The sequence below is a fragment of the Tamandua tetradactyla genome, chromosome 21 (assembly GCF_023851605.1).
Source record: "Tamandua tetradactyla isolate mTamTet1 chromosome 21, mTamTet1.pri, whole genome shotgun sequence".
Lineage (NCBI taxonomy): Eukaryota > Metazoa > Chordata > Mammalia > Pilosa > Myrmecophagidae > Tamandua > Tamandua tetradactyla.
Window position 1 is genome coordinate 58,962,594 of NC_135347.1, and position 13,978 is coordinate 58,976,571.

The following is a 13,978-nucleotide window of genomic DNA, read 5'->3' on the forward strand; positions in this document are numbered from 1 at the left end:
TCACCAAGGCCTCACCAACTCTGTCAAGTATCTAAAATATTTTCAACCTGTTTACCACTCTACACGCCAACCAAGAATTTTCTAGGGGTACATTATTTTAGGCATGAATACATCTGAGGTAGAAGTATTACCAATCTGCTATTTACATCTTGACTTCCATCAAATATTTTTAGCACTTAAAATATTTAAATACCATCAGATTATTTCGACTACCTTGCTTCATTTATAAGGTAGAGTCATCGCATTTAAATAGTAATCTCAATTTAACACAAAATATCCCATGAGGCAGGTATAACAAATTGTCTTTATTCCCACTTCTAATTCAGAAAATAAGGAGGAGGTGACATACACCAACCTGTGGCAAAGCCCACTCTGAGCCAGATCTGCTGTCTCCTTCCCAGGCCCTTCCTCTTACATCTCAGGCAGGACTGAGCCACAATTTTTTGCCCATGTGCCAGTGATATGGACAAAAAAAAAAAAAGCAAGCTTAACAGGTCTAGAAGATTTTGGAGACTGGGAGAGAAAAAGAGGAGAAGAAAGCATAGGGGAAAGAACTATGGAAAGAAGCTGAAAGGAGGAGGAAGCAGTTGTGCTGTAACGTTGCCTTGAAGTGATACAACGAAAACAGCGCAGGTACAAGGCCTGACCTGCACGACCATGGGTGCATGTTTCAACATCTGGTTCCCACATCCTCTTTGCCATGGAAAGATGGGCTGCAGCCATGGAGAAGATGAATCTGCTACCTGGCATGGTGAGGTGGACAAATAAGCAAAGTTAAGGAATATTCACCAGAAACTAACAAAATTCATAATTATAATTAAAACATTCTCATGCACGAATGTTTTCTGCTAGAAATAATGTCTTTATTTAATATAGCTCAAATGCCCAGCAATCTCCCTCAAAACTTAATATGTAAGTATTCCAACCAGAAGGCCTGGCTATGCACTGACAAGGTGGGTGGCACGAGAAGCAACTGTGGGAACTGTTCAGATGAATCAGGTAAAAATTAACATATATCACTGGTTTTGTTAATTGGTTCTCCGAATGTTTGCCCTTACATTTCAATCACATAAATTAACTCATCTGTCGAAACCTTCCTTAAGGAAATTTCTATTCACTAAATATCTTTAAATGACTAAATGATTCTGTCATTTTCAGTTGTTTGTGCATAAAGCAGGTAAGTTCTCTAGCTAAGAAGCAAATAAAGCCAGTTTTGCAAGGATTAACAAAGGAGATAATCTTGACAACTCTTTTCCGCTATTAAATCCCTTTTGGAATTTTTTGGATATTTCAACGAAGATCAAAGAGATATCTATTGAATGTTTTGGCTGTTTAACAAAAATGTTTTGTTTAACCTTTGGCATATCTTGACCCCTTCTTCCCCAGTTTCGTGTGCCTGCCACAGCGCTCTCTCTGCTTTAACACTGAGCAGCAACTCTGCCTGCCTTACAATCTGACAAGGCTGGGTTTGTTATAAACACATGGCAGTAGATCAGTACGTAAAAGATTTATTAGAGAGATAGGTGCACTAAACAGGCCAAACCCCGACCTTTGGATGTCATAGAGAGTAAGAGTAGAAACGCTTCCTAGGAGTTGTCGATAACAGTGGTTTGACAATGAAAGGTTAGAAGCATAAAAATTGCTTTTATCCTTGCTAGTTGCCAATTAGCAAATACTGAGTTTCTTTTCTGTTTACTGAACACGTAAGCCTACATGGAGCTTTATGCACCCTCCTTGTTTATGTAATATGTCAGCATGTCCACTTGGGGCTGACAGAGTGAGTATTATTTTTGGCTTTTCAGAGTGCACATTATTTCACCCAAACATGTTGAATCTTTAAACAACATCTGCGATTTCCCTCTGGACAATTTTCACTTAAATTTTTAAAATCCAAAGGGCTATTTCTCTTTCAATAGCATCTTTTCCACTCCCCCTTGAAATTTAAAAATAAATAAAATTGTCTAGTTTTACAGTGCCCAACCTGTTCAGATTGGAGATGTGATACTTTTTTCTTTGTCGTTGTGCCTTTATTCCCATAATTCGCTGCAGAAATGGCATTCAAGATTGCTGATTGGAGTGAAGAAAACTTATGTGGATAGACTTGTCTAATCATTGCTTTGGAAAAACTGAAAACTGTTACTGGTTTCCTACAACTTATTTCTAAATAATTGGCACACACACATATATATATATACATACATATATATTTTTTTAAACTGGGGAGAGGGAGTGACTACTAAAACATGAATCCAATGCTATGTAATGAAGAAAAAAAATTAGTAGAAATCAGAGCCAGCTGTTAAGTCACCTTCAGCCAGTTTCTAAACCACTTTCCAAATGTTTCAGAACGTAGTCTCCACCTTGCACACGCAGGGTCACTGTGGGGACACTGCAGAAAGTGAGCTGCAGCTTGATGATGATCGTCAGCAAACAAAGAGCTCTCAGATCAAAATAAATCAATATTTCTTCATTAGTGTAGCTCTGGTTCAGATTCAGCTGAAAGCAAGTTTGGCCCAAGGCTAATCTTAAAAGCAGCGGCTTAATAGCCAAAAGATCAGAATCATCTGGTCCTTTGGTCTGCCAGAGCCTGAAATTCTTTCCAGTAAAGAGCCGACCTGAACTTGAGTCTCGCCCTACCACTCAAGGGCTCGTGTGACCCAAGACAAGTTATTTCACTTCTTGAAAATGGTTTCCTTCTCTGTACAGTGTGGCTTTTTCTTAAGGTTATGATATAATCAAATGAGATTATATAAATCAGTGGTATAGTGCTTAGCATATAATGGCAGCTACTGGAATTGTGAGCAAAGTGAAAATTGTAAGGATATAGTCGATTGTATTATTGTTCAAAAACCATCAGCAAACTCTCTCTGGAGGATCCTATTTTCCCAGTCCCATGGCCATGAGGCTTCACTATGTGTGTGACTTGCTCTGGCTGATGAAATTACATTGTTAATGATGTGCTCACTTCCCAGGAAGAAGTTTTAGGTGCCAGCTGGTTGATCCAGTCTCCTTTCCTTGTCCCGAGATGGCAATGTTCCAACTAGTGGCTGCCTCCAGAGTGAAGTGGAGCCCAGCCACAGGCAAAAGCCACACGTATCAAATGTTAGAAACAAATCTTTGAAGCAACTAAGATTTCAGTCATTTGTAACTGCAGCATAACCCTGCCTGACATTCCTTTCTCCTTCCCTATTAATCCATAGCCACTAACACACACCAGATCATTTAAACAATGGACCAAAGAAATAACATTTTTAGAGGTAGCTGGAAAATAGCTCCTGAGTATAGGCATAAAAGGATTAATTTTAGCCAGCATCTGCTACATGAAGCTAGTTGCCCTGGGATAGGTCTAGCCTGGGAATCTATAGCACTTCATTGAGTCCCTCTTTCCTGAAGATCTAGGACAACCCCACAGAAAAGAGGGTTTCATTCTTCACATGTTCAGATTAGTCTGCACCATCACCCCAAACCCTCTTGGGGAGGGCTGAGAAAGCCCCCAGCAGTGCTGCTCAAAGATTGGCCAGAGAACCAGCAGCAGCTGCATCACATGGGCGTTGACGAGAAATGGGGTCTTCAGGCCGCCCTGTCCTCCAGGTGTCATCCCATTTGCTTGGGCAGTTAAGAATGAGGTAACTTTCCTAAGTAACAGTTTTAAGAGATAGCACATAGTCCTTTTCTCTGCCAGCCATGCTGGAAGTGTCCCAGTTAGGGGATGCTCCGCCACTCTGGATCCTGGAGTGAATACGTAGCAGAGCCCAACTTGACTCAAGTCTGGAAAGATACTTTCTGGGGTCCTTGCTACTGTAGCAGTATTTTAACCCAAGAGCATTGACACAGTCCTTCAAACAAAGTAACACAATATTAAAATGTGCAAATACAGTTTACACAGCATTTCATTTTTGGTAAACGGATAGTGACTTAGATATAGCCGTATATTATCTTCAAAAGCCACTACATTTGCAAGTTGGTATGGACATTTAAAACCAATTATTGTTGCAAGGGAAGAAATTTTTATTCCCCAGCTGGCCTGCAAGCAGATTACACATAGTTTTCCAATAACCATTAAAAAAAATATTTTTACAGTTGCAGCTGCTTCAACATTATGCATGCTAATACAACTTTTTAAGTAGCCCTATGAGCAAGGAGCCTTTTGGGGAGATGGAACTGCTGTCAGGACCCTTACGGTGGTGGTCACATCCAACCATACACACAGACAACCACCAACTTCGTGCTGATTTTTAAAATAGGGGGAAAAAGTAGCCTTGTACCTATTCAAAGTATTACCACTTCAGGAAAGATAAAGTGACCCCAGAAACATTCCTACTACAATGCTTTTTTCAGTCACCTTAGAATGTCTTTGGGTAGAAGGGATTCTGAGATCAACTACTTCCATTTCCTTGAGGTTCTAATTCTCAGGTCACAGTGGCAAAATGGGTCTATAATAGGCCCTGCCTCATAAAATGAGGATTAAATAAGATAAAACTAAGTTAGGCAAGACATGTAAGGCACTTACTACATGCTAACAACAAAGGAAAACAATATTAAAGGGGGAAAAAAAGGAAAAAAAACAAAAAACCTCTGCACACCCACTAAGGAATCTTTTATTCTCATTTTATAATTACACCCATGACAAACCATGGAAGCCCTGTCTGCTAGAGAAAAAAATTTCAAACATGAAAACTTTATTCAACCCTTTTATTATACTGTGATTCTAAATCTTTAACCAAACTCTATTAAAGTTTATCGGCCACATTACATGCCCAAATTAGCTTCCTAAAAACTTAAGTTTGCTTTCTGTGTATAAATCAGTGTCAATGAAATAAAAAAAATAAATACTGTGTACTAGGCAAAGAACTTTATTAATCTTTGTTTGCAAACTTTACTCCCAGGCTTCTTCAGCTTAATTAGCTGCAAAGAATAAAATTGTGTATAAGCAAAAACTGAAAAGAGCTGCAGTGTCCAAAGGGCTTGAGCTTAAAAATATTAGAGATCTAGATTTTATTAGATCCATAAACAAAACAATTTTAAAAAGCAGTCATAATATAAAATAGCAGCTCCAAGTAGTTTCAAGTTCCATCTTCTTCAGAAGTTGACTCAATTCAGTTTGCCTCATTCTTGGAAGCCTCATCAAAATTTTCCACAAGATCTAAAAAAAAGAAAAAAGTAGAAACTCAGGAAAAAGCCAAAACTACAACAAATAATCATCAGATCTTAAGAGGAAATAAGAAAATGCTCTTAAAAGTATATCCTTCAGTTAACAGGATATAACTTAAATTAAAACATTTGTTTTTATTTCCAATGAGACCACTCCCCATTTAGCACATTTAGAAGCATACATATACAAGTAAAACCAAGGAAACAGGGAAGTCAGTAGCAGACCACATACACCCCATGCTTAAAGAATACACACACACACACACTCCCTGCTCTAAGCCCACTCCAAGATTAAAATTAAGCTAATACACTGGTCAATGTGGAGGGCAGAACCAAATACCATGACACACAACTTAATTTTTCTCAGTTTCTGACAATACCTGTTTATGCAGAGTGGGGTTATTTATAAGCCGAGTTATTCTACTGCTCAAGAAATATTTGTTCTACAACAAAGGAAATTTTCCACTAATAGCTGTGAGAGAAAAACCTCATGATTGCCAAAGGATTTATTCTGATGCAGATTTCAGGATGTTTATACTTAACATACTTCAACTTCTCCATGCCTTCTTATACATACATGGATTTCACAGTAGGAAATGCAGCATCACTTCTGATGTGTAGGTAATGATATTTAGGTCACAACAGGCACCCGTGAGTTCCACATCTCCTTTACCCACCCACTCCTCCCTCCCCACACTGCACCACTCCCCAAGTGGGGATAGCGGGAGGACTCTCTATTCTCCATTACTGAGATCCTCTAGTTTAAGGACAAAATCAAGGTTTCCACCTGGAACTTCATCATCATCATCCTCTCCAGTAGCAAGTGGTGCCTTTCCATCCACAGCTGTGAAAGGAAAACACAGATGTTACTCCCACATTTGTTTATGTCTTCAATAAACACTAACCAAAAGAACAGACAGAAACACCAAATTTTTACTATATTCCTGACAACACTGACATTTGGGATTTCATCTATTCTAGCAATAACATGACACTCTGCTGTCTACGAATGGACTAGAATAAGTAATAATAGTATCAAACCAAATTCCATACCCACTCTTAATTTCTCTGGCCTGGCATAGGAGGGGGGATAGTGTGAGAGCAGCAGGGAGCCCCCCAGGGGAGAGATAAACCCACAGACCAAACCCACGGTGAGACTTGGTTTTGGAGGCAGCTAGAGGCCCAGCACAGAGCTGCTCTGTGCAGCACGGCAGACCTCGTACCCAGAACCATGCACGGCACAAAGCACATGCTCGATAAACATTTAGTGAAATGAAAATAAGATAATCAAAAAATTAAAAGCATCTGAGTGGTTTAAGCACCCACTTTCCTTTTATTACACAAAAAAAGTAGACTACACTCGGGTTATGAGATCTCATGGTACTGGCCCCATAAGGATTTCACTGGGTTACTTCAAAAGCCTATTTCAGATCTGAAAGCTTAAGTAAGACATTCTAGAATCTCTTATTCCACTCAGTAAGACAATAAACCTTGAAGCAATGCCTAGAAAAACATGGGTTTCTCAGCAGTTTAATGAGCCTCTGGCTAGCTTCTGCATTCACATTCTTTAAAATTTTAATCAGAAGGCTGCAACACAAGTTGCTAATACCCTGATACACCCTTGCTCAACTACGCAATTTTCGATCCTGAAGAAAATCCCTTTCATACAGTAATCTAAAAGACTGGAATATTGGCAGGCCACTTCTTAAAAACTACAGGTAATACCAGTTGTACAGACATAATACTACAGAGATTTACCAGTTATACCGATAATACTAATATATCGCTAATCAATTCTGAACTATAAGTAGTTATCAATAAAGGCAAAAATTTCATTTTCATCATTTCCAGCTTATAAAAATATATCCCACTGATGATTACTGAATTAAATACAATGATCACAGCCTAACAGATATATTATTGACCACACTAAGAAAACTTGCTTAAGATCAGTTTAATAACTGATTTTTTTTTAGAGAAAAGTTTGCATTTTCAAATTTAAGATATTCAGTATCCACTTTGCGCCTTAGATCTAAGAAATCTGCTACTAAATGGGTAAACCCCGGCACAACCACTACTAGGAAACTCACATTGTTTGGGCAAAGCTTCAGCCAGTCTCCTTAAACTAGTCAGACTATCTGCGCCAAGCTGGTTTAAGATGCTGGGAAGCATTTCTGTCAGCTGCTTGGTCTCAGCATGGCCTGTGATGGTGAAAGTGTTTGCTGCCAGAGATGCCTGAACTTTAGGGTTGTTAAAGTGGATCACTGTTCCTTGGTTTGTAAACATATTAACCTGTAAAGAAACATTTTTAAAAATTAGTAATACCCACTGAACATGTTTTATTAATATCTGAATATCTACTATTTCACTAATCAAGGAACGAACTTGATGGAAGGGGAAATTATGTCTGGAATGGAATGTATGGTCTACAGTTCAGACTTAGCAATCTCCCTGATACTCGCTTACGAGGTAGAAACATGTCTTAGGAACTACAAGTCTAGAGGGTTATGACACTCTCTGTGCACAATTTTAAAAAAAAGTTCATTTACTGCATGAATATTAACACTTTTCAGCCAAATTCTGCTTTAGAAAGGAAATAAAATTTAACATTTACCTCTTCAATACCAGAGATATTGTTTACCCCTAATTTCTTTAAGGAGAACTGAAGTTTTTTATCATCTGCTGTAGCTGTTCTGTGAACCACCTTCTTCTTTCTGCGAGCAGTTCCCTAAAAGACGGAGAAAAGAAGAGAAAAACAGTACACTTATATCTTCACACCAGACATTTTCAAATGGAAATAGTTTGATTTCTGACCTTTGGATCTATATGAGAAAATTACTATAACCACAAATTTTTATGCAATGAGTAGACAGGTTAACACAAAGATGGAAGCAAAAAGAGGGAAAGGAACTGTTTATAAATCCTTAATATCTTCTAAATTTCTAGTTTTGCCAAATATAAATGGATGATCTTTTGAAAGTTTTACTTTCTACATTATCTGCTCTAGACGTGATCAATGTGGTGGCATGGATCAACCTAAACTAAGCCTCATTTAGAGACTCCATGTCCTTAGTTCTGTTTTTATTTTAAAATAAAAATCAACATCAAAATTAATATTCACAGACAAGGCACTGACTATAGACCTTTATAGCACCCAAGACTAAACACTCAAGTTCTTCCTCTGCCTACAAAGGTCACTGTGTCACATGCCCTGTCACCCCTGACCGTAGCTCCTATCACAGGCGCACGCCTCTTAAGGCCTTTGCACGTGCTCTCCCCTCACTAATCTCTGCTCACAGGTCACCACCACAGTGGCCTTTCCCAACCACTAATATAAAACAGCAATTCTCACTCATTTTCTATCTTTCTTGGTTTATTCTTCTACCATAAGTGAGAAACATCTTATGTCTGTCTCCTTTAAGCGCCTTGAAGGCTTCTCTTTTGTTTACTGGTATATGCCCAGTACATGGAATAATATCTGTCTCACTGAAGGCACTTAATACACTTAGTAACTTGATGACCAAATGAATACAAGCTTCAGGAGATTTGTGCCCTCTTAACATATATGCCAAGTCTCCAACTCTCCCTTTTCAAATCAAACCTATAAAACTTTCAAAACTAGACAAATGTGACTTCATTTCCTGCTTAAAACATCCTCACAGACTCTTTTTCATACAGGGCTTACCCTTTACCTGGTACATAAGGCTCTTCATGGAAAGACTACCACCCACTTCCCTCTTCAGTGTCACATCACCGCACCCAACCCCCATCTCCATTCCTAGTCATCCTTTAAAATCTTGTTCAAGTCATGACCTGTCTGTGATGCAAGGACCCTCCACTCCAAATAATTCCCATCGCTAAGTTTGGAAAATGCCTCTATTTCTTTGCCTATACCACATTGTGAAAACATATTTTTAAAAAAGAGGCGTATCTCACCTACTTGGCTTAAAGCTGCCCCCACCCTGGGAGTTTCAACTTCTCAATTTGATATTCTCGAGAACCCAACATAGTAAAGGCTATTTCAATACATCATTTCAACAGAAGAAAATATTCTTGGTTTCAAAAAAATAGTGGTTATCAAACCCAAGAAAAGCTTTAAGAATAAAAAACACCTTGAAGTGGTCATGTAGATACCTAGTGTGCAGAGAATCCTCTCCCAATAGATTCCAAGGAACTATAAGAGTCTGAAGACAAAAATCCGGCACACCTTCTATGGATACCGCATACTTCACATATGTAGAGTTCACCTTTTACTGAAGTAATTAAGATATTACCAATGATCTGACCAGACACTGAAATAAAGGGATTTCTAATGTTAACCATAAAAGTACTAGTATCCTAGTGCTAGTATTCTCTAAGGCAAAACAATTAATTTCGCATCCCATAAGGAGGTTTCTTAAAAGTCGTTAAAAAATATTTCCTGTGTAACTAAACAAGTATTAAGATGCTTTAAGATTCAAAGTTTTAAAAAAAAAAGATTCAAAGTTTACTCCTCATCATCTTTTAATGACCCTCAAAAACCTCAATAAGGCTTCCTGTTCCTACAGTGACAGCTCTAAAAGCTGAGTCCAATAAAAGTTAAAAAAGAGTGAACACAAACACATTATTCAGATTACTGCTTTTGAAACCCATACTAAAAGGAATGGCAGCTAAAAATACAAATATAAAGACACCCAATCATTGACCCACAAAGAATATGAGTTTTTCGGGCACCTAAAGGCCACACCTAACTTATAACAACTGCCACAAAGGACAGAAATCACCTAATGTTGTTAATAGGTAGGTGCGGTTCTTGAAAACAACTAGCCTCAGCAAAAAAAAAAAAAGGGCATTAGAATAAATTAACTGCTGACTAGGTCCAGTATTCAACAGACCTGCATCCTCATTAAGTCTAAGCGCAGGTTTTGGCTACCTCACAGTAGACTCGACTCAAAGGAAGGAAAAAACATAGGTAATAAACTTGCAGTGTGGAAACTTTCCAAGTTTTACCAAGTAAAAACATGCCCTGTTCCAATGGGCTACCACATCTTGTTTAATATTAAGAATGTTATTAACACAATATAAAACACAATTAGTGAAACTTTCTTTAGCGTGAACGCCCAAGTAAATTGCTTAAATAATCTAGATGCTTTATCAAGTTTGTAGAAGAATCCCCTTGAAGACGATCAGTATGTAACAGGAAAAGACAACCCAAACTGCCCATTTAAAAACCCACCAATCCTGGTGCAGTGGTAGAATGTTCGCCTTCCATGCGGGAGACCCGGGTTCAATTCCCGGACAACGAAACAAACAAACAAAAGATAGAAACCCACAAAACACTTTTTGTTCTCTCAATTTTAGGGCAATTACAAAGTCAAAACAAAAACAAAAAAACCCAAGATATCTACGCAAATGTACCTAACGAAAAAGACATTTTCAAATACCCTAAAAAATACACAGTTGCCTGGACTGCACTTAGCTCAAAAAGGATTACAGAAAGGTCTTCATTTATAAGACGCGCAAACTTATAACTGTTACATATAACAATTATTCGGAGCCTGAAACTATATTCAGGTTGAAAAGATAGATGAAATTTATCAACAAACTCGGAATTAGGTGAGTTATAAAGGAAAAAAAAAATCAACCACCAATTTCATGCAATTTGAGCCAAAACAAGACGAGAATGTGAGGTTTACAATGATCTAACCGAAATGACACACTTTCTAACTAGTAAACACTTTTGCTCTATTAAAACACTGTATCACTGAAAACACAAACATAGTTACATAAAAGCAAGGTTTTCTAGTTCGTGTTCTTTTACACCGGCTCACTTGTTTCTTTCTTCTAATGCACAACCTGCAGCTCGCTGTAAATCTACCTCACCAGCACGCTCCGGCCTTGCAGGCTTTGTGACTTACCGGGTAGACAAAGTGAAAAGTCAACGATGTATGAAACGCAAAACAAACAAAAAACCCTTTTAAACACGGTAGCTTCAAGGTAAAAAACAACACTTACTTTCCCACCAATGCGCACTTGCGCCTGCAGCTTGGCGAGTTTCTCCTGGTTCATGATCGTCTCTTTCATCTGGAAAAAACGAGGCGCTCAGCGAGGCAGGCTCCCCCTCCCTCGCCGGGCGCCCGGAGCCACCCCCAAGGGCCGAGTCGGCGTGGAAGGCTCCCCGGGAGCACGCGCCCCCGCCCCGCCCCAGAGCACCCGCCCTCCGCGGCCCGGCCCGCGGGCTCGAACCCAGGCCTGCTCGGCTCCCCCCGCCCAAGGCCCCGGCCCGGCCCGGCCCGGCCACTCTCCGCAAGCCTGGCGGTACCTGGGGCTCCTGTCCTCGCGCTCCGCCGCGAGGTGGAGGAAGACACGGCGTCGCCTCGCCCCCAGGGCAGCCGCCCCTGGCTCGACCTCGCCCGCGAGAGTCAGCCTGAGCGGGGGCGCCCGTCCGTCGCATCGCCTTCCTCTCCTCAACCCTGTCCCTCCCTGTCTCGTTCCTTCGGGGGAACTTCCCGCCCCCGCTCCCGTCCTCCGCCCACGCCGGCGTCCAGAACCTTTTTGTACCTTGTCGGAGCGGAAATGGGGCCGCGCGGGGAACTAAGGCTGGCGCTCAGGGGGTCTCAGACAGACCAGCTGAGTCCAGGCGCGCACACGCGGGGACGCAAGATGGCAGCTAGAGGGAGGCCGGAAGTGACACAAGGCCATTTCCTCCAAAAGCCAGGAAGCGGACAGCGGCGCGCCCGGCTCCTCCGTACGCACGCGCAGCGTCTCACGGGGACGTAGGGGGTGCGTTTGGGCCCGTCGCGTAACGGCTCCGGCTCCTCTCGGCCGAGGTCGACCAGAGGCCCCTGGGGCTCTCGGGAGTCCTCTGGGGAACGCCCCGGAGGGAACAGGGCATGGTTCCTTGCACGGTAAAGGCTGAGTTAGTTTGTCCTGCCTCCATGGAGCCCCGAGGCCGGCGTTCTTTACCCTCCGGAGGCAGTGCCCGCCCGCATTTCCGGGAACGCCCGGGCTGGGCCTCGGCCCCGGGCTCCGCCCAGACTCGGCCCTGCCCTCGGCTCGGCTCGGCCCGGCCCGCCCCGCCCGTCCCACCCCCCGCGTTCAGGTCGCTGCCGGACGGAGCGGGCCTGGTGGGTTCCCGGAACGCCCGAGTCCTGCCCCCGGGCCGCCGCGGCGCCGTCACCGACACCGCCTTCTCTCTCCCCGGCACGCCCAGGCTGGCTCCTTGACGTCGGTGGGCGCGGACCGGGCACCGTTCGGGCTGAGAGAGTTGCCTTAGCTCCCCGCACTTTCAGGAGCTCGCCTCCGCGGCCTCGCAGCGGGAGCTACGGGGACGGTCGCCGGGAGGGCACTTCGGTCCTCGGCAGAGCGGCCCAGTTGTCCCGCGGCCGGAGGTGGAAGGCCGGCCAGGGCCGCAGGGCGGCACCGTTCGGAACTGCCAGGTGTGCACGCCGCCCGGTGCCGCCAGGTGCCGCCAGGTGTGCGCGCCGCCGGGTGCCGCCAGGTGTGCGCGCCGCCGGGTGCCGCCAGGTGTGCGCGCCGCCGGGTGCCGCCAGGTGTGCGCGCCGCCGGCGGAGCAGCCAGGCGCGGAGCACCCCGAGGAGCGCTGCCGACTGCGGGGAGCCGAGCGCAGACCGCGCCGCGTGGCCAGGGGAGATGTACCCGCACGTGGCACGCTAGGTGCTGCGTCTCTGCAGCTGAGAACTCCGATGACTTCACACAGCTCCACGTTTATGAAGAGTCTGTAAAACAGAAAGAAATTAAAAGGGGGATTTATATAGTGGTCTGTTGCAGTAATAATGCTAGTTTTCGTCTTCAGGACTTCAGTTTGCGCAGATTTGTTCTGGCTTTGGCAGAATTGATATTCACATAGCCACAGTCAGCACTGCTAGGTTTGTCAGCCTGTATTTGCTTACAGTTACTAGCTAACACTTTGTATTAACTTTAATTTTGAGCAGTTTATTTTACATGAACAGCAGATAAATACTTGGGAAAACTCTTACACTGAGTTTGGCAGAGATTCAAAAAATCCCATTTCACGATATATTTCAGAAAGTGTGATACCACCAGTGCCTTTGCTTTTTTTAGGTTAACTAAATAGCTTTCTGATGTCTCTCCAGTCAAAACATTTTAAATACGAATAGAAATTCCAAGCAGTCACATAGAATGACAGGAATGAAATAAATTCTGTTCCTTCATCTTTGTAATCATGCTGTCATTGTTCATTTTCAGTCTCCTGTTTTAAAAAAAATGTTTTACTAAACACCGGGGCAAGCATAAAGACACATAAAACCATGGATACTAAAAGAGGAGACAATGGAAATAAAAGTGCCATCTGTTTTTGTGGTCTCAGCTGTGAAATACTTGGCGTGTTCAAAACTGAGTGTAAGCTCTTAGCTAAAGACTACCATTTATATAGCAGTAAAACTAAGTGTGGACTCCAATTAAAATTGATCTTTTGTTTTTCAATAGTTTTCACATGTAAGTTTGTTAAAATTGTGCTGTCTCAAAAATAATTGATGAGAACAGCTGTATTGCTGTTTAGGTTAATTGTTAACTGTTGATATCTTCTCAATTGAAAATCAATACTGCTTCTATTTAAATTTGAGTCGTCTGGTGCAATAAAGGATATTTACACAATTAAGGTTATGTGAGTCACTGTCCCTAACAATTAACCTGAAACTAACCGTGCCAACTATTCAGTACTATATGGATCTTACAAAATATATACTGCCCTTTACAAACCAAAAGTAACTTCTCTTTGGGAACAATGTTTCCCTTCCTCTATGGTACGCAGCAGGCATTTGAAACGGCCAAGATGTGATATTTTTTGAGCTTTTACATAAGCACA

At 42.1% G+C, this 13,978-nt stretch overlaps 2 protein-coding genes across 2 annotated transcripts in view; one reads left to right on the forward strand and one right to left on the reverse strand.

Annotated features, from left to right (window-relative positions):
• ANKRA2 (ankyrin repeat family A member 2) overlaps nucleotides 1–811 on the forward strand; it is a 39,634-nt gene extending 38,823 nt beyond the window's left edge. The window contains exon 12 of the transcript XR_013167190.1: nucleotides 327–811. The gene's annotated coding sequence lies outside the window, so the exon portion shown is untranslated. The remainder of the gene's footprint in view (nucleotides 1–326) is intronic.
• A 4,167-nt stretch (nucleotides 812–4,978) lies between these two features.
• BTF3 (basic transcription factor 3) lies at nucleotides 4,979–12,128 on the reverse strand. Its single transcript, XM_077139478.1, has 6 exons — nucleotides 11,692–12,128; nucleotides 11,146–11,214; nucleotides 7,766–7,879; nucleotides 7,242–7,443; nucleotides 5,939–5,995; nucleotides 4,979–5,143 (listed from the first exon to the last, which is right to left on the reverse strand). The coding sequence occupies exons 2-6, from the start codon at nucleotides 11,212–11,214 to the stop codon at nucleotides 5,097–5,099; spliced, it is 489 nt and encodes a 162-aa protein (XP_076995593.1). The 5' UTR covers nucleotides 11,692–12,128; the 3' UTR covers nucleotides 4,979–5,096.
• Nucleotides 12,129–13,978: the final 1,850 nt, after the last annotated feature.

What these genes read in the sequence shown, in the direction of transcription:
- BTF3 (XM_077139478.1), bottom strand. Translation starts at nt 11,214, where the DNA reads ATGAAAGAGACGATCATGAACCAGGAGAAACTCGCCAAGCTGCAGGCG. An exon ending in TGAAGCTTTGCCCAAACAAT is followed by an intron (nt 5,996 to 7,241) that starts GTGAGTTTCCTA and finishes TTCCTTTCACAG; the next exon opens with CTGTGGATGGAAAGGCACCA. An exon ending in TGATGATGATGAAGTTCCAG is followed by an intron (nt 5,144 to 5,938) that starts GTGGAAACCTTG and finishes TCTTTTTTTTAG; the next exon opens with ATCTTGTGGAAAATTTTGAT.